This window comes from Terrapene carolina, unplaced genomic scaffold (genome assembly GCF_002925995.2).
Source record: "Terrapene carolina triunguis isolate 2854851 unplaced genomic scaffold, T_m_triunguis-2.0 Scaffold69, whole genome shotgun sequence".
Lineage (NCBI taxonomy): Eukaryota > Metazoa > Chordata > Testudines > Emydidae > Terrapene > Terrapene triunguis.
The window spans coordinates 16,716,208-16,741,956 of NW_020664420.1; the positions used below are offsets into that span (position 1 = coordinate 16,716,208).

The following is a 25,749-nucleotide window of genomic DNA, read 5'->3' on the forward strand; positions in this document are numbered from 1 at the left end:
GCTCCGGCCCCAACCCGCTTCCTGCTGCCGGGGGCGGGACCAGCCGCGCCTCCAGTTGCATCAGCTGCCAGAGCCGGCTGGGCCTGCGCGTGGCCTCGCTCCGACCGGCATCCGGGCCCGGCTGCGTGCGGAGAGCGGCATGGCGGGGGCAGGGAGCCAGGTGAGTGCCGCGCCCGTTTCAGGGGCCGCTGAGTGGGTCCCTCCCCGCAGCGCTCTGGACTCGCGGACCCTCTGGCCCCGGGCCGGGCTGGGTTTGAACCGGGGTTCACCCCGGCCCCTGAGCCGGCTCGTCCCTGGGGGCCGGCTCACCTCAGGCAGCCCCGGCCCTGTGGCGGGCTCCCCTCTCGCCCGACCCGGCTGTCCTAGCCCGGCCCGGCGGCGGGCTCCCCTCTCGCCCGAGCCGGCTGTCCTAGCCCGGCCCGGCCCTGTGGGCGGTTGTGGTCTGGCAGGTCCCGCCCGCCCGTCCGCAGCACGGTGCTGTTCCTGCCCCGCAGAGCGCGCAGGATAAGGGGCTCCCCTGGTCCTGCCATCGGGACCCCTGCGCCACCGTGGATCCCTGGTAAAATCAGCGGGGCTCTGTGCGGGCACAAGGGCTGCGCAGGATCCGGCCCTAGGAAGCCAATTGAAACCCTGCAAAACAACACGTATAGGGAATGGCCAGCGCATAGCGAAACCTCCAAAAACAGCGAGGAGTCCTTGTGGCACCTTAGAGATTAGTGCTGATACAAATATTTCCCATTCCACTTTAAATTGTCATCTCTTAACCAGTGATTTAAAAGTGATGTGATCTTGGGACTCTTCAGATTGGACTTTAAGCTCTAGAGGGCACTCTTTTAAAAATGCAGAGAACCATACCCGTGCAAGGTGTTTTTACAGGTGGATAGAAAAAGGAAGTCCCTGCCCTGTGCAGCTTGCTGCCAATTATAGTGTCACGTTGCATATTTAGTAAAAGATAAAGCAAAACACAGAAAAGTATATAGAGCAGAAAGTGTGTTCCTTAGAAATGGGGAGTTACTGACTGTTCTTCACAACAAGTTGGTAAGTCTTATGTGCCCAGTTAGAACTGGGGAAGCTGAGGTAGTGACTTGTCTAAGGATATGAAGAATCCTTGTCAGAGCTGGTGTTAGGATTCAAGACTTCCTGAAGCCCTGTGCTGTGCTGTGCTTAAACCAATGGGCACCTTCTCCATCACCTATAGAGTTAGATACAGTTATAAACTAACTTGACATTGAGAAAGGAGAGAATCTAATCTTACTTTAATTTCTCTTTTTAGATAGCTGCTGGGGAAGAAAAGAAGGAATGGGGAAAGAAGAAAACGAAAGAAGGATCTGGTGATGGGGGTTGCACAGAGGTAAATTTCCAGTTCATGTATATGCTTTTAAACAATGTAATTTTATTGCTGAATATCGTACCAAGGACATCAATGCATTACACCCGGGGTTGTCAAACTTCATTGCACTACAACCCCCTTCTGACAACAAAAATTATTACACGACCCCAGGATGAGGGGACCGAAGCCTGAGCCCAGATGCCCCAGATGGCAGAGCCAAAGCCCGAGCCCCACCATCCTGGGCAGGGTGGCCAAAACCGAAGCCCAAGGGCTTCAGCACCAGGCAGGGGGCCTGTAACTTGAGTCCCACTGCCCAGGGCTGAAGCCGTTGGGCTTTGGCTTTGGTCCTGGGCAGTGGGGCTCAGGCTTTGGCCCCCGTCCCAAAAAATCTGAGCCAGCCCTGGTGATCCCATTAAAATGGGGTTGCGACTCACTTTGGGGTCCCAACCCACAGTTTGAGAACCGCTTCATTACAGGTACTATTGTGGGTGCTCTTATGCTCCAGCTGATTTATAGTAATGACATGCAGCAGTGAAATAGTTACAAAATAGTTTTTGTAATAATCTGGGCTTGAATAGGGACTGGGAGTGGCTGGCTCATTACAGAAGCAGTTTTTCCTCTCCTGGAATTGACACCTCCTCATCTATTATTGGGAGTGGACTACATCCATCCTGATTGAATTGGCCCTGTCAACACTGGTTCTCCACTTGCAAAGTAACTCCCTGCTCTCCATGTGTCAGTATATAATGCCTGCATCTGTAACTTTCACTCTATGCATCCGAAGAAGTGAGGTTTTTACTCACGAAAGCTTATGCCCAAATAAATCTGTTAGTCTTTAAGGTGCCACCAGACTCCTTGTTGTTTTTGTAGATACAGACTAACATGGCTACCCCCTGATACTTGAAAATAGTTTTTGTTTCTTTGATGCTATTACAACAGGTTACATTGGATTTGTAGAGCGGTCTGTAGTCATTCCCTTTTTACTATTAGTCCTCTGCTTTGCACCAGGATGAGGGATGCATTTGTAATGATGATGTAACCTTTGTCTTTCTAGTGGCTAAGTTTTCTAATTTTGAGCAAATGAGAATACATAGTAGTATAGACATGAAAAGCATATTTTTTTCTTAACTATGTACTTTCTGACATTTTTATTATTTGGCATATTAGAATTTTAAGCAATTTACTATAAACCAGGTACAAGCCAATGTTTGTTTAATTAAAATCATCTTAATCTTAATTTAGCTAAAGTTTTTTTGTCTTTAAATTAGAAATTAATTATGATTACTTAGTGTTTAAACTGCTTTAGCAACACTTCTGGATGCAGACTATTAAAGGAGTAAATGGGAAGAGTGGAAGAGTAGCAGGTTAAAGTGGGAATGGAAGAAGGAAGTGGAGATGGATAGGGAAGGTAGAGCATCAATACAGGTTAGCTGGGATGTTAGTAGGATTTGATTCATTAGAATAAGGTTGAGTCAGAGTTTGTATACCTCTAGGAGGTGGAAGTAGGAGATCTTGAGATGCATAAGATCTAAAAAATTTTTTGCTTGTAATTGAAACAATGTGCTGTTAGATTTTTCTTTTTTCCCCCACTCCCATTTATTATTGTGATGATAACGTCAGCAGCTTGCTTTTTCCAGTGTGTATTAAGCTACAGTAGAATTTGTGCTTCTCAAATTCTTGTTGCATCGCATTAGCTGCTTGTTTTGCTAAGAAACTAGCCTGGCCCCTCTCTATCTTTTGAAAAAGGATACTGACTAAAACTTTCATAAGGACCCAAATAACTTGAAGATCAATGAGATTCAGATTGCTAAGTCTCTTAGACACTTCAGAAGAATTTACCTTCTTTGCTTAATTTTTAAAGTTATTTGTCATTAGAACTGGAAGTCTTTGCTAAATACTTCTCCTTTCCTCCATTCTTTTATATGTAGCTGAATCCCTGGCCTGAATATATCAATGAGCGTCTAGAGAGGTATCATAAACTTAAAGCAGAACATGATGCGCTTCTAGCAGAAAGAGCTGCAAAAGACAGCAAACCCATTAAAGTCACATTACCTGATGGCAAGCAGGTTGATGCTGAATCCTGGAAGACCACTCCTTATCAAGTTGCTTGTGGAATTAGGTATGACTGACTTCTGTGACCTATGCTATCAGTTTCAGACACAACTACTGCAAATTGCATCTGTGATCTTTTATAGTCCTTAGCATGATGGGTTATTTATTTCTTAGCATAACTTAATTTTCTTCAAGGCATTATTTTTAGCAATCTTGCTTTTGCTATAAATTCAAACTAAACAGCTTTCTCGTTTCAAAACATAATTCTTTGCCTTATGAAGATGCTGTTTCTAAAATTAAATCATTATTTATGGGCTGGATCCTGTAAATACATAAACATGTGAGTAACTTTTACTAAATAACTACTCCTGTTGAGTTGGGAACTAATCAACCATGCAAATAATGTTACAAACATGCTTGAAGTGTTTGCAGGATTGGGTGCTATTGCATCACATAACTTAATCTGTTCTGCATTGACATGTGGAAGACTGGTGGGTGACATGTGAGAGTCACCCATAAAAATATCTTAATTAAACCATTTTCCTACATATGTGTGGTACACGTCAAAAAGAGCACTACCCTAACTTTGGATGTATATCAAATGGTTAAACTTTTATTGTAGTTTTGGGCAATGTAGTAAGCATCTTGGAAAACTTCATGGTCATGTTTTATGATGCTCAAAATTAAAATGAGAAGACCTTAAACTTCAAAATGGAAACACTAACCCTATTGTGGCTAGGTTATTCATTGTACTTAAAAGCTTGTCTCTTTACTTTCTTGGTACATATGTTTAAGGCTGGCAGTTCATGCACATGCTGTTTGCATGTTCATTCATCTGTCAAAACAGTCTCTGAAAATTTGGCCTCAAACTTTAATTTAGTGTCCTTTATCATAAAAATAAAGATTGAACCTATGTTCATTTAGTGTTTCCGTTAAGGTCAGGGTGAGTTCAGTATCAGTGGATGTTTCTGAACAATATTGGTACGGTTCTTAGACATCAAATAATCTCCAGTAGAATTGATTTCTTCTAGGTTGAGGTGAAATAAACTTAGAAGGAAAGACTAGGTCTTTCTTGGAGACTTGTTCAGCTCTAAATTAAGTACTTTAGAAACACTCATGGTGTACTTCTCTCTTGCGGTCAATCCATCTGAACTACTGATCTGCTCAAACATTTAATAATTTCAGTTTAAAGTTCAAATGACTGCCAAACTTATCATCTTTAAGAATTGTTGGGTTTTTTTGTTAGTGAAGACAAATGTAAAAGTAATAGTATCTACTTGAAGTTTTCAAAAAGAAAAATCTGATCTCATTCAGGTACTTGCTTAAAAGAGGCTGCATCTTCTATTGCAGAAGGGTCATATTAGCAGCAAGTACTGCCCTAAATAAGTCAAATATGTTAGTAAGAGTGCGCCACAGTGGGAAATTTGCTAAATAAACTACCTTTAGTTTCTTCCTGTTCTTCATCCAAAAAAAAAAAAAATTGTGTGTGGGATTTTCTTAAGTGCTTAGTGTTGGTCTAACTTTGCTTCCATTGCCATCCGTGGGTGTTCTACCACTGACTTCAGTGGAAGCAGACTTAAGTCAACACTAAGCACTCTTGAAAATCCCATCCTGACTGTGCAGGGGAAAGGTTATGGGGGAGTGTCTCCATTTGTTGATTCCAATAGCTGACATACAAATTATTTATTGTATAGTCAAGGTTTAGCTGACAACACCGTTATTGCTAAAGTGAACAAAGTGGTTTGGGATCTAGACCGTCCCTTGGAGGAAGACTGTACCCTGGAACTGCTCAAGTTTGAAGATGAAGATGCTCAAGCAGTAAGTATCTTCCACTAAACTGGTTCTCCCCTCCCTTGGATGAGAAACTTCAAAACCTGAACTTAGTCCTCAGTGAGCATAACTACCTTTAACATTTGTGGAATAAAGAATGAAAATTGCTGTGCAATGCATACCTTATTTTCTACTAACTACTTCTTAAGAAAGATGTGTGCTACTGCAGATATATGTATGCTGGCATGTATTAACAGCAATTGCTTTGCTAGCAGTTGTGGTAATTAAGCCTATGTTAGGACTCTTGTGGTGAGAATAAGCCTCTAAATCTGCAATCTTAATCTTAATATTACGTTAATGTGGGTTTTTTGTATTAGTGTCTTTTTGTACGCCATAAACATGTAGCTCTTTATTTTAATGGTTGCTTATTCAGATTAATGTAAATATGGAAAGTAGTATTAAGTACACTTTAAAAATGATATTCAGTGCAAGCAGCACTCAACTGTATAGCTGAGATCTTAAATTCATACTTATTGTTCCCATATCAACTAACTCTGCCATGTTGCACATATGATATAGTTTAAGGCATACAAAATAATTCTATTTATGTGCAACGTGGACAAGTTACAGTTATGGTAAGATGCATAATTTTGCATTTTCAGATATGTACATTTAAAAACATGCTGCAGTCATATAGATTTGGTTTTAATTTATCAACAAAACTAAAAATAGTAGTTTTGTAAAATTAATGTTCAAGTGTAATTTTTGTCTTCATTTGATTTTTAATTGAAAACACAAACTAATAAAAAAATCCTATCATGTGGAAAGACAGACTATTTGCTATGTATCCCATGTTGTATGTGTAAGACTTATTAACAACTTAGGCCCTGATGTTGCAAACTCCTGCACAGGTGCAGGATCAAGACCTTATGTTCCAATTGTATCTTTCAGACTAAGTATTGTGTGGGTTCAATACACAAAGTAATGTAGGTGCCTAAACTCCAATTTAAGCACTTAAGTCCCTGTGCGCAGCACCACTGTGATCCATGAAACTCCCACTTGCCTGCTGCCTAACCCACTAGGCACCTAAACTCACTCAGCGTTTAACTTTCAACTGTAGAAGTTCCCTAAGTTTTAGATCCTGTGGCATGAGCACTGCTGCCCCACTCTAAGCCCTGGCTGGGATGATTTAGTTGGGGATTGGTCCTGCTTTGAGCAGGGGGTTGGACTAGATGACCTCCTGAGGTCCCTTCCAACCCTCATATTCTATGATTCTATGATAAGGGTCCAGACAACTGTCTCCTGCCTTAGCCCCAGAGCAATTCATGAACCTGGGAGGCGTGGGGGGAAGCTTAGTTTTTGGCTTCCTAAGTCATATGCGGGGCCCAATCCATTAGGTGCCCCTTGAGCATGCTTACTGGATTGGGTCCTATTTGAAATCTGGGATGGAGTGGGAGGGGGGAGAAAGAGAGAGAAATAATGAAAGAGGGATTGGAACGGAGAGACTAGACTCAGGGTCTCCCATTTCCCAGGTGGGTGCCCTAACCACCGGACTACAGAGAGTGTGTGTCTCTCACCCACCTAGTCACACTTTCAGTATTTATCCTCAGCGGAATAGCTTCAACGGGCGAGACGGAAGGTGCCCCACATCAGAATCTCCCATTGCTCAGTGGTCACAGCACATTCCTGAGAGGTGTGGGAGACCCCTGTTCAAATCCTTTCTCCCCTTCAGGCAGAGAGGGGGGAACTGAACCTGGGTCTCCCATATCCCAGGTGAGTGCTCTAATCACTGGGCTAAAAGGTATATCACAGATGGTGGCTCTTCCTCCTCCGTCCATTTTGTGTACAGGGAGGCAGGCACTTAACTCATTTCTACAAGATGCAGCATAGGTGTCTAAACCACCTGATTCTCTAGGCGGCAGGTTCCCGTTTGTGGATGGCAAACAAAGATAGGTGCCTCCCTGCCGCAGGGACTTTGGTGCCTATCTCTGAGAGAGGGGCGGGACTTGGCACACTCCCTGTCATTGGCATCTCCTGTTAGCTGGCTTGGGTGGCTCAGTGCCAAGTGTGCTGAATTTTTGTGGATCACATTCTAAGGTGCCTGTCTCTCCCCACTCATCGTATAGGAGCCTAGACACCTAACTGGGCTATGTGGATCGCAGTGTAGTTCTCTGATTCTCTAGGCCCCTAAAAGTTAGGTGCTGCAATGCTGTATCACAGCACGTAAGTCCCTTCATGGATCCCAGCCTGTATTACTGCTCCATTGCTGCTATTTTAAAGTAGATAGATGATATATGACTATAGTAAATGAGGCTAGTCAATTAACATTTGTGCAACTTACTAAGTGAATTTTTTCTCCTTCCCCAATCATTTGAGAGAACGTTTATGAAATAATTTTTTCCAATACTTTAACGGATGTAAAGATGAGCAAGTACAATTTGTCAGCTAATTACTCATGATTTTTGGGGGGTAAATTGGCAAATTGATAAGCGAATCATTTCCCACAGTGCAACAGGCTCTAATATTAGATCTCTTCCTTCAAGTATCTGTAAAAACAAATCATCAAAAGACTTCTGTATGGATTTCAGAGGATCTTGAAATGCTTTGTACATAAATACTCAAGCTGATCCCCTTTTTATCCCTCTCATTAGGTATACTGGCACTCAAGTGCTCACATAATGGGTGAAGCTATGGAGCGAATCTATGGTGGATGTTTATGCTATGGCCCACCAATAGAAAATGGATTTTATTATGACATGTACCTCGAGGATGGGTAGGTTCTTTCATTTCACTTCCAGAAGGTTGGATTGTAACCCTACATTCCAGACCAAGAAAAAGGCAGAATGCGTAGCTGTGCTACCCAAGGAGCAGGAGTGGAGTCACAATCTGGGGAGTCTGAGTCACAGTCTAGTTCCTGCTTCCCCTTGCTCCTGAGGCAAAGTACTTTGACCAGCCCTTTTTCTGATAAAAAATTATTTCCCTCATTGCAATGACTCTAGTGCATGAGCTGATACGTTGTGGGGGCAGAACTACGGCAGAGATTACTAGTAAGAGATAATGCAAATTTATTTTTGTCTGTTGTAGAGGTGTGTCCAGTAATGATTTCTCTGCTTTGGAGACCTTATGCAAGAAGATCATGAAGGAAAAACAACCATTTGAAAGACTGGAAATTAAGAAGGAAACTCTACTTGAAATGTTTAAGGTAGGTTGTTCTAGACTGTTTCATATTTACTGTACCTGCACAATAATGTTAGGTGTGGAACGTTAGTGGTGCATCTCCTATTAGTATTAGTGGAAAATGCACCGTTGATGATGTGTGCAGCAAATTGACAATATATTTCCAAAGGTATAGGTTTTTATATGGGTTTACTTGGAATATTTAATATTTAAAGGTGAGCACATATACCAATTCTTAGTTTTTTAAATGGAGGGAATGAGGGTGAATCATGGGACTGTGTTCCCGAAACACCAGATTTCTAATCTGATTCTTCCACTGACTCACATCATGGCACTGGGCAAGTTGTCTTGCTGTTACTTCGTTTCCTTGTCTGCAAAATTGGAATAATAGCTTACATGGATGTTGTGAACATGAATGGGATGGGATTATAACTCTGAGAATGTAAAACACTAGTGATAGTAAGTGCTGGCTTTGCAGATGTCTGAAGCTGTATTCAGCGAGCTCTTAAAATCAATTTTTAGATGACAGCACTAAGTCTGAGTATGAAATAATTTCTGTACTACTTTAAGCAACAAGGACTCTTTTGTTATCCTGTAATGTCCACTAGATGAACATACATTAAATCACCATGATGGCTACTAGTGCTGAAGTAGACACGAGCATTTTCCAGTATTGTAGCATTTTTGCTTGAACTCCATTTGCTCAGTATTAACAGAGTGAACAGACCTTAGAAGAAATGAAAATCATAGAATTGTAGGACTGTAAGAGACCTTGAGAGGTCATCTAGTCCAGTCCCGTGCACTCAGGACTAAGTATTGTCCAGACAGTGGTTCTCAACTAGGGGGTTGGGGCCCCTTGGGGGGCTGCGAGCAGGCTTCAGGGGGTTCACTAAGCAGGGCTGGCATTAAACTTGCTGGGTCCCAGGGTAGAAAGCTGAAGCCCTGCTGCATGGGGCTCAAGCTGAAGCCTGAGCAATTTAGCTTCACTGGGCCCCCTGTGGCATGGGGCCTCATGCAATTGCCCTGCTTGCTACCCCGTAATGCTGGCCCTAGCTTTAATATGCAAAAAAAAAAAAAAATAGTGGGTGGGGCACGCATGGACCATGGAGTTTTTATGGCATGTTGGGGGGGGGGGGCGCAGAGAAAGAAAAAAGGTTGAGAACCCCTGATCACATCCCTGGCAGGTGTTTGTCTAACATGCGCTTAAAAATCTCCAGTGATTGAGATTCCACAACCTCCCTAGTCAATTTATTTCAGTGCTTAACTACCCTGACAGGAAGTTTTTCCTAATGTCTAACCTAAACCACTCTTGCTGCAATTTATGCCCATTGCTTCTTGTCCTATCCTCAGAGGTTAAGAAGAACAATTTTTCTCCCTCCTCCTTATAACAACCTTTTATGTACTTGAAAACAGTTATCATGTCCCCTCTCAGTCTTTTCTTCTCCAGACTGAAAAAATTGGGGTTGTTTAATCTTTCCTCATAGGTCCATGTTTTCTAGACTTCTGTTGGCTCTTAAGTTAATTGCTTGTCAGCCGAATTACTTTTCTTTCAGAGATCAGCAGCAGTAATACTGGTGTTTACACAAGGATTACGGGGGGGGGGAGGAGCAATTTTATAAGCTTCGAAGGAAACAACATAAATATAGTTGGTTGCCCTATTTTTAAAAGAAACACTGCAATCCCCCTTGTGAATAGAGCTCTGAGTGTTTTGTCTAAATCCTCATATATACTGTACAAGTTATTAAATTCCAAATGATTTGAATGAACTTTGCCACTCCTCAGAAGTGTGTCCATGCAAAACTGATGCTGATAAAAGCTTCATACCACACTGTCATATATTCCTTGCTGATGAGTGAAAGAATAATATGGGAGTTGCATGTGTTCAAGACCTCTCAGAATTTAGCATCAGAAAGGCTTTTTCAGAAGAGTGCCCTCAGCTGTGGAACCCAATGGCCAGAGATCAAGATGAACCTACGTTGTTCCGTATAGACCAAAATGGATTTCTTTGTGAAGGTCTACCCTGAATAGGAGGCCACACAAATGCTACAAAAAGCTGTTCCCCATCCTTTAATCTCTATATCTAGCCCATTCCGTAGGATACTCTCCCATCTGTGGGATTGGAGGAGAGGAATTAGTTTGTTCATGAACACACATTGAAGGGTTCTTTTAAATTAGTAGAATAGATTCTTTCATTCAGTGGCAATAGCACATAACAAATACTTGAGATTTGAATTGCAGTTTCGAGTCGTGAAGAATTAACATGGACTCTACCATTCTATTCCCTCCCAGTATAATAAGTTCAAGTGTCGGATCTTGAATGAAAAAGTCAACACTCCAACTACTACAGTGTACAGGTAAAAAAAAAATATATATATATATACACACACACACTGTAATGCCAGTGTCTGTAGTATTTACTAACATAATGTGGGCTAACTGAGCATTGTCTTTGTTTGCATTTTCACAGGTGTGGTCCCTTGATAGATCTGTGCAGGGGCCCTCATGTCAGACATACCGGCAAAATAAAGGCATTAAAAATCCATAAGGTAAGAATTGAGATTCTATGCCTAATTTTAAACAAAGATATTTATCTATTGACATCATGGGCCAAATCTCTGGGAGAATGGGGGGGTCTGGCCCTTTGTGCCACACTGCTAGTATAATCTGATCATAAACTTAGTTTAGCCCAGCTGAGGGAGGAGCGTCCTGATGTCAGTGACCTTCCAGTGGTGCAGTCAGATTATGGGGGCCTAGGCCTACGCTCATTGCTGATAGCATAGCAAGAGAGGGGACATGGCTCAAGAAAAGGGGTGTAGCTAGGTACACCGTATGCTATGCCGATCCTGGCTTGTAATTTTTGCCCCTTGTAGCTGCTCCTTGTAGTTTATTGTAAATTGGAGCAGCCAGAGGGGACTGACCATGCACAGAGCAGCACCAGGAGTAGAGGGCAGTGAAGGAAATCTTTAAACCACCTTTTCACACAGCCAGCCGACTTGTGTTTGTGCATCTTTGCTACAGTCCGGGATCTTTATTTTGTAATGTGTAGATTTAGCTTTCATCATGATTAAAAATCTAAGAGCTCTGTTTTCATGCTTGTGTTCTTTTTACATGGTGCCTTTATCAGTTTCATTTTTTAACTATGGCTGTTCAGTTTTTAATTATTGCATGCCTTTAAAGAACATATCACAGAGCTTGTACAGTGGCAGTCAGAATGGCGGGTGCTGTTGTCCTTGTTATACTACACCGTTTTGTCTGTCTTCAGAATTCCTCAACATACTGGGAAGGCAAGTCTGATATGGAAACCCTCCAAAGGCTTTATGGAATTTCATTCCCAGATGTAAAAATGTTAAAGGAATGGGAGAAGTTCCAGGAGGAGGCTAAAAATCGAGATCACAGAAAGATTGGACGGGTAAGACAAACTTTTTAGTGTATTTTTAAAATTCTGACCAGAGACTACTCAGTGATTTAAAAGGGCATGTGAAAGACAGCACCTATCTGCTAATGCTTCAGAATTCAGATGTGATGTGATTCACAGAAAATACCTAACAAGTTGCATAATTAAGTGATTGTCCTCTTCAGAGTGGAGCCCCAAAACCACTACAATGGACTGTAGACAAATAAGCATCTTTCTAGAGAGTTTTTGGTTATTTTACACGAATAATCAAAAACCTAAACAGGATGGTAACTGTCCTACACAGAGTAACTGTGCACAAAACATGAAAACTCCAATCTTGGGTAAAGCAGGAGATCTATAGCCTGCAACGGGGTTTATTTTAGTGCTATGTTGAAGCCCAAGAGGAAGCTTGTTCCTAGAGGGGGCTCCTATAGCTTGTCATTGCTTAGAATTTTTTCTTTGTACATCTCTAGAATCCATTCTATACTCTTACTTTTTTCTTTTTGATTATTGCTGACATGTATTTCTAGTGTTCACAGTTACGCTACATTTTTTTTATTCTTTGTCCTCCAATAAAATAAAATCATCTTAATGAAAATGCATTGTTTTAGACAAGGTGATTAATAGTTAGAGTCCTGAATAAACTGTTAGAGTCTGCTGTTTCTATTTCAAGAAAGGAGACAGCAATGCGCTAAAATATCTCCTGCCCTAAAGCAGGAACACAATCTAGCGAAGTATCCGCTTACTGATTAATTATTTGAACTGCGCTTTGGAGATGTAAAATGTCACAGCAGGACTAGTTATTGTTAGCAGTAATAGCAGATAAGATGAACCTTGAGGGGTGTAGTTAAGAAGACATTGCACACAGATACGTGAAATGACAGATATATGTAAGAACATCAATATTAAAATAGGAAACCTTAACCTTAAGCTATTGCTCATGACGGGGGATATTTACACAGGGAAGCATATCAGATCTACTGCACCTTGCTACTTTACAGTATGTTAAGTTTAAAAAACTAAACAATACTGTAGTCTGGATAGTGATGTGTAGTAAGAACATTGCAGGCCTGACTTTAGCTGTAACATTGGGAGAGGAAAAGCGTATGATCAGAATCTAAACATATCAGATAAAACTAAGATGTACCAATGTTTTCCTACAGGACCAAGAACTATATTTCTTCCATGAGCTCAGTCCTGGCAGTTGTTTTTTCTTGCCAAAGGGAGCTTACATCTATAACACATTAATTGAATTCATTAGGGTAAGTAATATCTTTGGATTTTTTATCTCCTGTGTTTTATAATAAGATTTCTAGACAAAGAGCTAAAAAGGTGTTAGAAGACCATATAGCAATACAATTGGGATTAATTTTAAATGTTTATGGGATCTGGTTTAAAAAAAGTATATAGTAGTATACAGTACGCGGGTGGTTTAATGCATGTTTGTTTAATAAGTTATTGAATTTAGCCTGGCAGAGTTGGAGAGCTACTTTTTGGAGAATGGCATGTAAGAAAACAAAAGAGATGGGGAAAACATGCTGACATTCTGCTGTGATACTGTATTTATATCATCACTGCACCATGTTATGCATTTGTGCTACAATACAGTGCAAACATTGCAATGCAATATCACGAGGCGCATTCAATTATTTTGTGACTAACAAATGGAGACTGATTCTCAATTGCTTCTATGGTTGCTGGGATGGAGAAATATGTTTCTTCTCTTATTCCCGACCCCTTCACCTTCTCTGGCTGCTGCAAAGAATGGGAAGGAATCTTGGCAGTCCCTGCCTGTTTAGCTCATTATTGCCTTGCATGTTTCAGGGGAGCAACTTTGCTCGTTTTTATTGAGTCATACACTGCAAACGCTGTCTTAAAGAGACAAATGTGGCTTTAAGCCACAGGTTGAGCATTGCTATTCTAGCCTGCCTTATTAATTCTTCTATTTCTTGGGTCTATTCTTTCAGAGCGAGTATCGGAAGCGAGGATTCCAGGAGGTTGTCACTCCAAACATCTACAACAGCAAAGTCTGGATTACATCAGGGCACTGGCAGCATTACAGTGAAAACATGTTTTCATTTGAGGTGGAGAAGGAAATCTTTGCTCTGAAGCCCATGAACTGCCCAGGACACTGGTATTTATATAGCACCTGTTTCATCAAATATTGCCAATTTATTTGGACTAGCTCTAGCTTTCATATTTTCCACCCGATTTGTGAAAAAATCCAAGCCAGGTGCACTCTGGTATTTTTTTAAATAATTTATTTTAATACTATTGCTTAATTTGATGCAAGATCACCTATGAATTTCTAGCTGTTCCAGTGCACAGACACATTCTTAATTGATATCTTCAGTTCAGCTCTGTAGCTTTCTCTTTCTCATGTTTTCTCAGGTTGATTTTAGTTGATGCCAAGATGTATACATTTCTGCTTTAGTGGTGGTTTTGAGTAGTCTGCACCTCTGACATACAGACCTGTTGCTTAGGCATCCACATTTGAAACACTATCAAGGGTGTTATAATCTGATAATTAAGGACCATATAGTCTACAGTGCCTAAGTTCAGTGAGATACAGTTATGAATGCTATTAATCAATCATTGCAAGGGCTAGATTTTCAAAACTGGCTGCCTCCTTTGATCCCCAAAACATTGTATGCCTGATATAGGTATTTGTGCATAGGTGCAGTGCCAGTTTTTAGTGTATGCAATGGGTGAACTTTATGGGAAGAATATGACTGGCATTGGTTAGAACCGTAAGGAAGCCCATGTCCTGAGAAGTCCTATGCTGAAGACCAGATCAATGATGAAAATTGGATTTTGGAGTATGAGAACAGTGTAAGAAGCTACTAAAGCTGCTCAAGTAATTAAGGAAATGGATAGGTACCATCTTGATGTCAGTGAGTGTAGATGGACAGGTTTGAACAAACTACACTTTTAGAGAAACAAATATGGCCATCATCTACTGCAGGAATGTGGATGGTAGACATGAAGCTGACATAGCAATCCTAATGTCAAACGAAGTAGAGTAGGCACTGACTGAGCGGGAATCAGTCAATGAAAGAATTATCCCCGTTCGCTTTCAGACTAAATTCGTTGTCATACAATGCTATGAGCCAACTGATGAAATGCCAGATGAGGGAAAAGATGCTTTTTATGATTTGTTACAGAATGTGTTAACCAAGGTCCCAGAACATAACATGACATAGTGACTATGGGCGATTTTTAACACAAAGGTTGGAAGTAGCAATGATGGATTGGATACAATTATGGGCAGCAGGGGTTTGAACATGAACCAGAATGGTGAACAATTGGTAGAAATTTTCAGCATGAACAAGGTAGTGATAGGTAGAACAAAATGTTCTCATAAAGAAATCCATAAAGTGACATGGAACTCTCCAGATGGTATTAAAAAGAACCAAATAAATCACTTCTGCATTTCAGGAATGTTTTGCAGCTTGCTGGAAGAGATATGTACAGGGGAGCAGATGTGGGCAGTGACCATAACTTTTGTATCACTACATTGAAGATCAAGTTAAAGAGGATGAAGAAGGTTAAAGAAGACCGCACATCAATAGCGCACAATTAAAAGTCCCAAGCACAAAAAGTGCTTTTCAGTTTGAACTAAATAACCGGTTCAGTGTTCTAATGGAGTTAAATGAAGAAGACCAAGACATTGATACTCTGAGGGAAAACTTCAGAGTGGTTTCTACAAAGTGCAAAGAGTTCTAATAAGAATGAAATCTAAAAGGGAAGAATGAATTAGCGATGCTACTTGGGCAGCAGTAGAAAAGAGAATAAGTGTAAAGCAAAAGCTCATGTGAAGAGACAAGCAAATGGCAAGAAGAATACAGAGCTCTAGACAAAGGTAAAAAGGAGTGATAGAAGAGATAAAAGGGCGTATATTAATGTGAAGAGACTGAATATGGTAGCCAAAGAGGTGACCTTAGAACCTTGTATAAGACAATCAAACAGCAAACAGGAAACTTTAGCAGTCCTGGAGGGCCTATTAAAGGTGCAAATGGAAAGATTCTTATTACAGAAAAAGAGGAAAGGAAAAGATGGGGAGAACATTTTCAGGCTGTTTTAAATAGACTAAGCCCAAGTGAACTACTAAAAATACATGATGAAGACCTACCACTAGAGCTTGATATTGATTTAGGAGCATTACAGTGGAAGAAGTTAGAAAAGCCATCAGTAAACTCAAAAATGAGAGAGCAGCTGGAAGGGATAACATTACTGGAGAGATGCCTAAAGGAAGTGACAAAATAACTGTCCAGACTTTCCTTCTATTTTTGGGTAGAATATGGAATGAAGAAAAGAACCCAACCCAGTTGAAGAGAGGCCTTATAGTAATATTGCCAAAGAAGGGTGACCTTACCGACTACAATAACCAGAGAGAAATCACATGACTCTCAGTACCTGGCAAAATCATGTGCAACATCATCCTGGACCTTCAATTTAGAGAGGGAACAAGTGGGTTTTAGACTGTTGAGATCATGTTCAGACCATACTGTTGTTCTCAGACATATTATAGAACAAAGTGTGGTGTGGCAAGTACCTTTTGTGATAACTTTTATAAGTTTCCAGAAGGCTTTTGACAATGTACCCAGAGACAGTCTCTGGAGAATTATGGCATATTATGGAATACCAGCAAAAATAATTACAGTAATCACAGATTTATATGATAATGCTGAATGTGCAGTCAGAGATGGCGACAACATCAGCCAATGGTTTGCAGTGACAACTGGAGTAAGGCACAGAGTGTATTATGTTCCTAGTATTGTTTGTCCTGGTCACTGACTATGTCATGAGGAAAGTAACTGCAGAAGGCAACTGAGGAATTTTATGGACAAATGATAAAGCACAATTGGGTGACCTTGTTTTTGCTGATGACATTGCCTTAATGGAAGAGAAGACATAGCTTTTGGCAGATACAGCAAAACAAGTTGGTTTGTTCATCAACAAGGGGAGGACAAAGTATGTGAGCCTTAGCCCCGCTGCGCACCTCTGCTACCCCAGAGCCGCTCGAGGTAGGCGGTGCCAGGCTGGAGCCCGCACCCTGAACCCCTCCTGCACCCCACACCCTAACCCCCTGCCTTGAGCCCCCTGCCACACCCCTCCTGCACCCCAACCCCCTGCCCTGAATCCCTTGCCACAACCCGCACACCTCTTGCACTCCAGCCCCTTGCCCTGAGCCTTTTCCTGAACACCGCACCCCTTCCCACACCCTACACTCCTTCCCGCACCCCAACTCCCTGCCCCAGCCCTACATTCATGGCCCTGCATGCAATTTCCCCACCCAGATGTGGCCCTCAGGCCAAAAAGTTTGCCCAACCCTGTTCTAAGTAGAGCAAACCAATCTAAAGAACCAAATATGGTAAGATGATGATGATGAACATATTGAAGAGACACCTTAAAGATGCCACCAACACTACTTCCATGAAAAGTGACCATATGGACACCATCTGGAGAGAGAAAAAGGGCAACCTAGAGAAACATTATACAGAACAATAGAGAAAAGCCAGATCCATCAACGTGATCCTCAGAAGTCTGAACGGACCAGCACAAGACCAAAATAAATGGCAGAAACTGTTGAATGCGAGTGGGGGGGGGGGGGAGGGGGAAGGATATATATCACCATTTCACAGGTGAAGTTTAGGAAGCCAGCTTTTAATATTTGACTCAGATGCTGTATGGCTCTTTGGAAGAATGATAAAGAAGGTTTTCCTAACAGCCCTGAATTTTTTCCCCCCTGAAAGTTTTCTCTGGGTTTGACTCTGCTGTATTACAACTTGTAGGTATTACTGAAATTGCTAGCATCTGGCTTATCAGAATGTACACTGAGGATCTTTAATAGTTTAATCCTGAATGAATTTCAAATAATGAACCTTTTCCTTCAGCCTTATGTTTGACCATCGACCAAGATCGTGGCGTGAGTTGCCGCTGCGTATGGCAGATTTTGGAGTTCTCCATCGTAATGAGCTGTCAGGAGCCCTTACAGGACTTACTAGAGTACGGAGGTTCCAGCAGGATGATGCTCACATATTCTGTGCCATGGAGCAGGTAAAGCATATTGTTAAATAAGATGATACGTGTTAAAATGCAAACAACACAAAGCCTTACATATGATTTGTCTTCATGTAAAGATTGAAGGGGAGATAAAGAGCTGTCTGGAGTTCTTGCAAGCTGTGTATGGTGTGTTTGGATTTTCCTTCAAACTGGAGCTCTCCACTCGTCCTGAAAAGTTCCTTGGAGATATTGAAGTGTGGAATCAAGCTGAAAAGGTAATAGGTAACTTCAATGGCCTGGTGTAGAGGTTTTAGCTGTATATTCAAGTAGTGGGAAAGTGGAATGTCTGAGGGGGGAAAAAATGGGCCTCCAGATGGACTGGTGACAGCTGTGGCTGTAAGCAGTTCAGCTCGTACAGCCATTTTTAATTCTTTTTGCCACGGGCTAATAATAGCTCTCAGTGTATGGAGATCATGGTGGATGATGATATGAGAACTTGAATTCATTTTAAAGAAAGGGCCAGAAGATGTGACTGCTTAAAATGGAGAAGAAATCAAGATAGGTTTTTCTCAAGTATGTGTGTGATCAGAATTTTGAGCCACCATCCAAGAGCCGAGCTGCACCTTAATCATGACCGTAGTACTGCTAAATTCAACTGCACAAATAAGGGAAGCAAGATTGGGTCCCCAGTTATAATTGAGCATTGTTGACAATTAGGTAGTGAATGACCTAGTATTCACTAACTCTCTGTGTGTGGATCTGACACTGTACTACGTGGAAGAAAAAATAAGGCACATGAAATAAATACAAAGTGAAACACTAAAATCACACGTATCCTTTCTCCAGCAACTTGAAAACAGCCTCAATGAATTTGGTGAGAAGTGGGATTTGAACCCTGGGGATGGAGCTTTCTATGGACCTAAGGTTAGTAAATTAAAATATTATGTTAGCATCTTTCCTAAGTAAGTGTCTCAGCACTATTGAGGGGATAATAACACGCCCATCACCATAGTACTTGAACATTATTTTTGGTGGATAGACAGCGGAATAGCACTAGAAACAATCCTTAGAGAACTTCAAAGAAATATAGTACGCCAAATCCCATAGTTTCTGGGGTTCCCAAAACGATAGTAGATATTATGGTATTTTTAATCACACGAGAGGCTTGTGATTCATCCATCCCCTGACCCCAGTTCTGAGTGTCATCCTACAAACTCCCTCATGATCTAGCTTTGTAGACTCAGCCAGGTGCATTGAGTAGTTTTAATTTTTCATTAAAGCATCCTGCACTGTTCCGGAGGGAGGATCTAAAATAAAATGTATTCCTGAGGGAATTGCGAAGTCATGTATATCAAAGCCTATCCCTAGAGAGCAAACATTTTGAAATAAATTCCTCTGTCCTTTATGCTGTCTCAAGATACTCAGTCTGGAGTTGTATGCTTTCCCGGGATGTAATTTTTTCCCTCCCGTATGTAGCTTGATGGCTAACTCTAAAGTAGTGAGGCAAAGTTCTTAGTTGTTTTCATGTTAGATGCTACAACTTCCAAGAACTTGTTTTGTGCTTAACATTTTTCTATTTCATCAAATCAACCCAATTTACACAAACAAAACAATCAGGATTAATGTTATTGTAATGAGCAAGTAGATAACTCATTAGGAAGCATGAACAGAAGGTGGCACTATTAGGCCTGGTATGAAAGAGTTTTAGGTATATTGGGAATATTCTGTTTAGAGATCAGTAACTTCTCACAGGTTTTGTTTGTTTGTTTTGTTTTGTTTTTTAAAGCGGCAGTTTAGTTTGGTTTCTCATATTCAAGTTTTAATTATACACTAGCCATGAACAATTTTACCTGAAGTAAAATATTGCTTCTGGTATTTGCAATTTTGTAACTACTATAGTGTGCTTCTATTCTTCTTGTATGAATAATTTCACATGAGTATTGCATTCAAAAACTATCTGGAGTGGAGTTAGAATTGTATTGACACCTTTTTCAAGGAAAAATAAGCCCCTTACAGGCATCTGAGTAAAACTTGTCAAATTACTTGTTTTGAATAAGCTATTCAATAAACATAGCCTACTTTTCTATTCACAGATCAGTAGCAAACTGAACTGATTTCTACGAATGTATGTTAGTTGTTCACAAAATGATTTGAACAAATTTCACCTTGTGGACTGTTAGCAAACTATTGGTGGTTACAAATGTTCATTGTTCACCTTAGATCTTGTCTATACACAAGCTTGCACCCACATAATTAAATCAGTTAGACTGGTGCATACATCTGTGTGAATACATTTCAGATTAGCTTAAACCTGTTCCTAATAGAGTAAAGCTAAATTGAAATAATTACCCACGTAGCCTTTTGCACTGGTTTAACTAAAACAGTTTAAAATTGCACCTTAAGTTAAGTTGGTGCAGCTCTGCATGTAGTCAAGCCCTAAACTAAGTGGGATTTTTTTTTTTTTACTTCATGATTGGATGACTAATGAGAATACCAAGCAGCACACTTCTGTTAAGAATTTTGATGAATAACTATAAAACTTGATAAACTATCTGTTAGTGTTCAAAAATCCAGAAAACTGACTTCCATCAAAATACTTGGACAACAAATGGCACCATGTTTATTTGCCCCCGTCCCAAAAAAATAAAAATTAAATCACTTTTTGTTTTGACCAGCTGATTCTGAAGGTCACTGGGGAGTTTGTTCAGTAAAACAGCTTAACCTGATTTATTAGTTTGGCTTTGTATGTAAATAAAATAAATAACAGAGTCTCTTTCTCCCCCCCCCCTCCCCCCCCCCCCCCCCCCCATGGTAGAGTAGTGGAATAATAGGGACAATTTGCTAAATGATTAAGGCCCAGATCCTGCAAATACTTGCTTACATGTTTAACTTTCAGCCAAGAGTTTTTCAGGATTGCAGCCTGAATTTAAAAGAAAAGCATAATATGCATGCATTCAGATCTGGGAGCCAAGTTGCTTTGATGAAACTGAGCAATCCGAAATAAAGGAGTATGATCTTCATTACTCAGTGGTCTCCTCCTCAATTGATAGCCCTCACTGGTGGAGGTATGCCCTTTAGCATGTAATGTAGGCTATGAAGCTGACACCTTTGATTATCTAATATTTTAAGTTAAATAGGCCTGGGATTTGTTCACCTACAGGTTGCAGAAGTCTTGGTTTTGGCGATAATTGTTCAGTTTGACTTTTTAAAGTTATTCCCATGTACAATTGAATAGATTCAAATGAGAACTCCATGGAAAGTGAGTTCAGTGCACTGAACCAATGTGCAAATTTCATTTGAATTAGTGAACCTCCTGCCGTATTCATTTCTGTCAGGGGGCTCAACACCAGGCCCTAAAAGCCATTTATGTCTTACCTTGAGCTGAAGAGAGGCATAGATGATGTATTCACATGGTTCCTTAGAATAGATTTCACTTAGTGTGAAGTATCAGAGGGGTAGCCGTGTTAGTCTGGATCTGTAAAAAGCAACAAGGAGTCCTGTGGCATTTTATAGACTAACACACGTATTGGAGCATAAGCTTTCGTGGGTGAATACCCACTTCGTCAGACTCAGTGTGACATGTTTGAAAATCTCTTTGCTATAAGAGGGCATTGCTTTAACTTATAGACTCTCTATTAAAAGTTTGATTTGTTTCTTAGATTGACATTAAGATTAAAGATGCCATTGGCCGATACCACCAGTGTGCTACAATCCAGCTAGATTTCCAGCTCCCAGTCAGATTTAACCTTACCTTTGTGAGGTGAGTACAACTAAAAATGTTAGTGTATAGTAGTTACACAGTCTAGTTTTCCTGTCACTTATAGGCATATTAAATCAGTTTACAATATTTCTTTTATTTACAGCCATGATGGTGATGACAAGAAAAGGCCAGTTATTATTCACCGGGCCATCTTAGGATCTGTGGAAAGAATGATTGCTATCCTAACCGAAAACTATGCAGGCAAATGGTAATGTTGAAAAATAAACTTATTGTCCAACCAGGGAGTGAACACTCTGGATGGTGTAAGAGGGGATTAAGCATGTCTAAAAGAGTTAAAGAACACTAAATACTACATAATTGTTTTTTTTCTGAAGGCCTCTCTGGCTGTCTCCTCAGCAAGTGATGGTGGTGCCGGTGGGACCAACATGTGATGAATATGCACAAAAGGTGACTTCATTTGTTCCAAGATAAATTTGTGATTTAGTTGAGTTACTTAATTGTCATTAAGTTCTGTTTTTAATTAACGAATTTATATAAATTCCTATTGTGAGTAAATTATATTGTATTCAGATGATAAATTAAGCTGCCTAAATTCTAAATGGACCTTAATCATCAGAAGCATGAAGTCTGGATTCTTGATATCCAAACAACAAATGTTGATGCTGGAGAGAATGTTTCTGGTTGTGGAGGCAAAGGAAATTGCTCACCTCTTCAGCTAGAGGGAAAACCCATGGAGAAAGTATCTTTACATTTATATCCTAATCCTGCAACTGACTCCACTCAGGTGGACCCTCAATGCCCACATGCATTTTGAGTAATGATGATGGGGGAGGAAGAGACAGGGGTCTTTGTTTGCAGTATTAAACAAAATACAATCCACACAAATAGTGCTGTGTATATCTCTTTCAAACTCATCAGGCCTAAACTTTAAAGGATCTTCTGATCACAAAGACCTATAGCTCTCCTGGCTTCAACATTGCTAAATTCTCGTAGAGTATCCACCCTAATGGATCTGGGTACTAGATTGCTTAGTGATTTAGTGTGTGCGAGGATCTCCTGCCATGTCCAAGCCATTCTTCCATATTTCAGTGCCCTATACACTTTTTTGGCACTACCAAAGGGTAGTATCAAAATGTGTCTGCCTCTGAATGAAAGCAAAACAGACATCTAATTTTAATTTTTGGGTGTCAAACCTCAAATGATCCCTTTCACTCAAATCTACATATTCTCTCATGGTTGAGGGTTTAAATAAGATTTTGTCATTTTATTACTTAGGTCAGACAGCAGTTCCATGATGCTGGATTAATGTCTGATGTAGATGTGGATCCTGGATGTACACTGAACAAGAAGATCAGAAATGCTCAGCTTGCACAGTATAATTTTATCCTAGGTAAAGAAATAGCGTGTGGTGGTCATGTAATACAGTGGTTGACTTGTTTTTCTTGTACGCAACTGAAATTTGGTCTAACTCATTTTCCCAGTGAGTGAGTGAGGCAGAAGCAGCAGCTATACCTGTAAATTCCTTTTTAAGTTTCTTTCACAGCCAGCATCCTTCCAGCTGTGCATGACTGGGCAGTACACACTATGGAGCCAATCTCTGCTGCTTTGTTAGCTGAAGAGATTGCTGTTTAGTGACTCGATACATTGACACTGCATCAGGAAAAAATATTTTGGTGCCTTTCAGTCAACAGGGCAAGAGACTGGCTCAGTCAAAGATCGCATTAAATGATTTGCAATAACTTGATTGTTCCCATGTCAAGTGTATGCTAAAGGAGGAATGCCACATTCTAATCTCTGATCAGGCTGCATTCCTAGATATCTCAGTGCATTAATGAGTCTATGCTGGGTCTTGATGTTTTGCAGCAAAGATGAGAATCTGGACCTAGAAGTATAACACAGTATTGTTAACAGAAGTACCGTCAGTCATAGGGTTTGCATTATTCAGTGTGGCTGCTGGAATTACTAAAGGTAGCTTTAAGTGTAGGGATTGGGCAAAGGAGGATGCAGTGTAGGATTCAATTGTCTTGTCAAGCATTAGTATGTTCTTATTCATAATTCTTATTTAAAGAAAAGTTATTTTTATTTATTTATTTATTTATTTATTTTAATCAAGCCTTGAGCAAAAATTATATTAATCTGTGGATTTTGGCTTTGTTTAGTTGTTGGTGAAAAGGAGAAGGCGAGTGGAACAGTTAATATCCGTACTCGAGATAACAAGGTGCACGGTGAACGAACAGTTGCTGATACTGTGGAGAGGCTGCTACAGTTGAAACGCTGTCGATGCAAACATGCTGAAGAAGAATTCTAACAGATTTTATTTCCCAACCTGGTTTAGTGTAAAAAGGATGATCGGTTTTATAAAGCACTTAAATCATATTGTAACATCTTATTTGCGATAGGTTAATTTTGAAATAGATCTTCAAATGAGCCAACAAAAATCAACCATGAAACATCTTTCTATATTATTCAGACATTACATGTGTCTATGGAAAGACCATTTTACACAAATGATGCAGCAAAGCTTCTTGGTATCGGATCACAAAAAATTAAGCCAGGTGACTAAGGCTTGATATGAATTAAGGGAAAATGGAATTGTTAATGAAGGATTAAAATATTGTACTAGTTCTTTAATATTGTTCTAAGACTACCAAGAAAAATAAAATTTTGGTAACCGTGTCTTTCATAAGGTTCAGCGTGGGCGTGTGATGGATTGTAGAGTACAGCAGAGTGAACACATTGGTAGTGTTCATTTTACATCTCAATACAACAGAACCTGAAGACTTGGAACCTAAAAATGAGCCCCCTTTTAAAAGAGGCTGGTCGTGAGGCTGCAAAGGCAAAACTAAAGATAGAGGTAGGTTGGGGATAGATTTTAAAGGGCCTGGAAAGTGAAGAGGGGAGAGGAGCATAAAGAGAATCAACAACCCTGTCAATAGAAGGAGCAGGGAGGAGAGTCAGAGCAGTCAAGAAGCCTGCAATACTTGATGGACGCTGTAAGACTGAGTAACTATCACCCCCATCCCTAGTGCTATTGGAGGGGAAGCTCAGCAGAGAGAGCAGTGGTTGATAAAGACCAAGTCAAGTAAGCGGCCCTTTTGGGGAGCAGGGGAGTTGATCTAGGGCTGCAGGTTGAATAATGAGGTAGGGGTGAGGAAATGTGCAGCTAAGAGGTTGGATGAGTTGTCAACATGGAAGTTGAAGTCGGGGGGTTAGGGGGGGATTGTGGGAAGAGGAGGAGTGAGCAAGCCAGGAGTTGAAACCAGAAAAAGGCTGATTGTGAGGAGCTGGGTAGATGACCTCAACGTGGAGGGGGAGAGGATGACCCAGACTGGCGGTGTGGTAAATACTGATGAGGACAGAGCACTCACAGAGCAATCTGGATTGCTTGGTATGCTGAGCCTATTCAAACAAAATGCATTTTAATACAGTCAAAGGCACAGTTGTGCATCTACAACAAGGAATGTAGGCCACACCTTTAGAGTGGGGGACTGTACCCTGGAAAGCAGACACTCTGAAAAGGACTTAGGGACTGGCATAGTGGACAGGCCACCGAACATGAGCGCCCCGTGTGATGCTGTGGCAAACCATGCTAATGCAATCGTTGGCTGAATAGGGAGGTGAGAGTTGAGACTGATGTTGGAATACTGCAACTAATTCTGATGTCCTACATTTTAAAAAGGATGTTGGAAAAAATGGAAAGGGTGCAGAAAGAAGTCACAAAAATTATTCAAGGGCTGGAGAAAATGCCTCACAGTGAGAGCTCAATTTGTTTAATTTATCAAAAAGGGGACTTGATTACAGTATGTTAGTTCCTTAATGGGGAGAAAATACTGGGTACTTAGAGGCTCTTTAGCAGAGAAAGGCATAGCAAGAATCAGTAGCTGGAAGCTGATGCCAGACACATTCAAACTGGAAATAAGGCAAGGGTGATTAACCACTGGAACAAACTGGCAGGGGAAGTGGTGGCCTCTCATTCTCATGATGTTTGCAAATCAAGACTGGATGCCTTTCTGGAAGATCTGCTTTAGTCAGACACAACTTGTGAGGCTCAATGCTGTGGTAACAGTGAAATTTAACTGGCTTGTGATTTACAGGAGATCAGACTAGATTATTAGCTAATCTTCCCTTCTGGCCTTAAATTCTATGAAGCAGTCTGTGAAAGGGGAACAAAGTCTCTCAGATTTCGTAAATGTAATTTAATTGAGTATAAAATGTTTAACTACATTACATGAATAGACAACACCATGGGGCTGCCACTACAACCTGTTGGAAAAATAGGAATTGATTTTTCTAAGGGAG

The 25,749-nt window shown here is 40.7% G+C and overlaps 1 protein-coding gene across 1 annotated transcript; it reads left to right on the plus strand.

Annotated features, from left to right (window-relative positions):
• TARS (threonyl-tRNA synthetase) lies at positions 1-24,136 on the plus strand. The gene is made up of 19 exons (XM_024203070.3): positions 1-160; positions 1,274-1,351; positions 3,259-3,449; positions 5,077-5,200; positions 7,804-7,925; positions 8,237-8,354; positions 10,619-10,683; positions 10,797-10,875; positions 11,592-11,738; positions 12,887-12,985; positions 13,691-13,857; positions 17,621-17,783; positions 17,867-18,004; positions 18,576-18,653; positions 21,389-21,489; positions 21,593-21,697; positions 21,825-21,897; positions 22,726-22,840; positions 23,610-24,136. Exons 1-19 carry the CDS (start codon positions 140-142, stop codon positions 23,756-23,758), a joined length of 2,133 nt encoding a protein of 710 aa, XP_024058838.1. The 5' UTR covers positions 1-139; the 3' UTR covers positions 23,759-24,136.
• Positions 24,137-25,749: the final 1,613 nt, after the last annotated feature.

Bases quoted from the DNA above. Each gene is read 5' to 3' on its own strand.
- TARS (XM_024203070.3), top strand. From the start codon at position 140: ATGGCGGGGGCAGGGAGCCAG. The intron at 7,926-8,236 runs GTAGGTTCTTTC...TGTCTGTTGTAG, and splicing joins GACATGTACCTCGAGGATGG to AGGTGTGTCCAGTAATGATT. The intron at 21,898-22,725 runs GTGACTTCATTT...TTTATTACTTAG, and splicing joins GTGATGAATATGCACAAAAG to GTCAGACAGCAGTTCCATGA.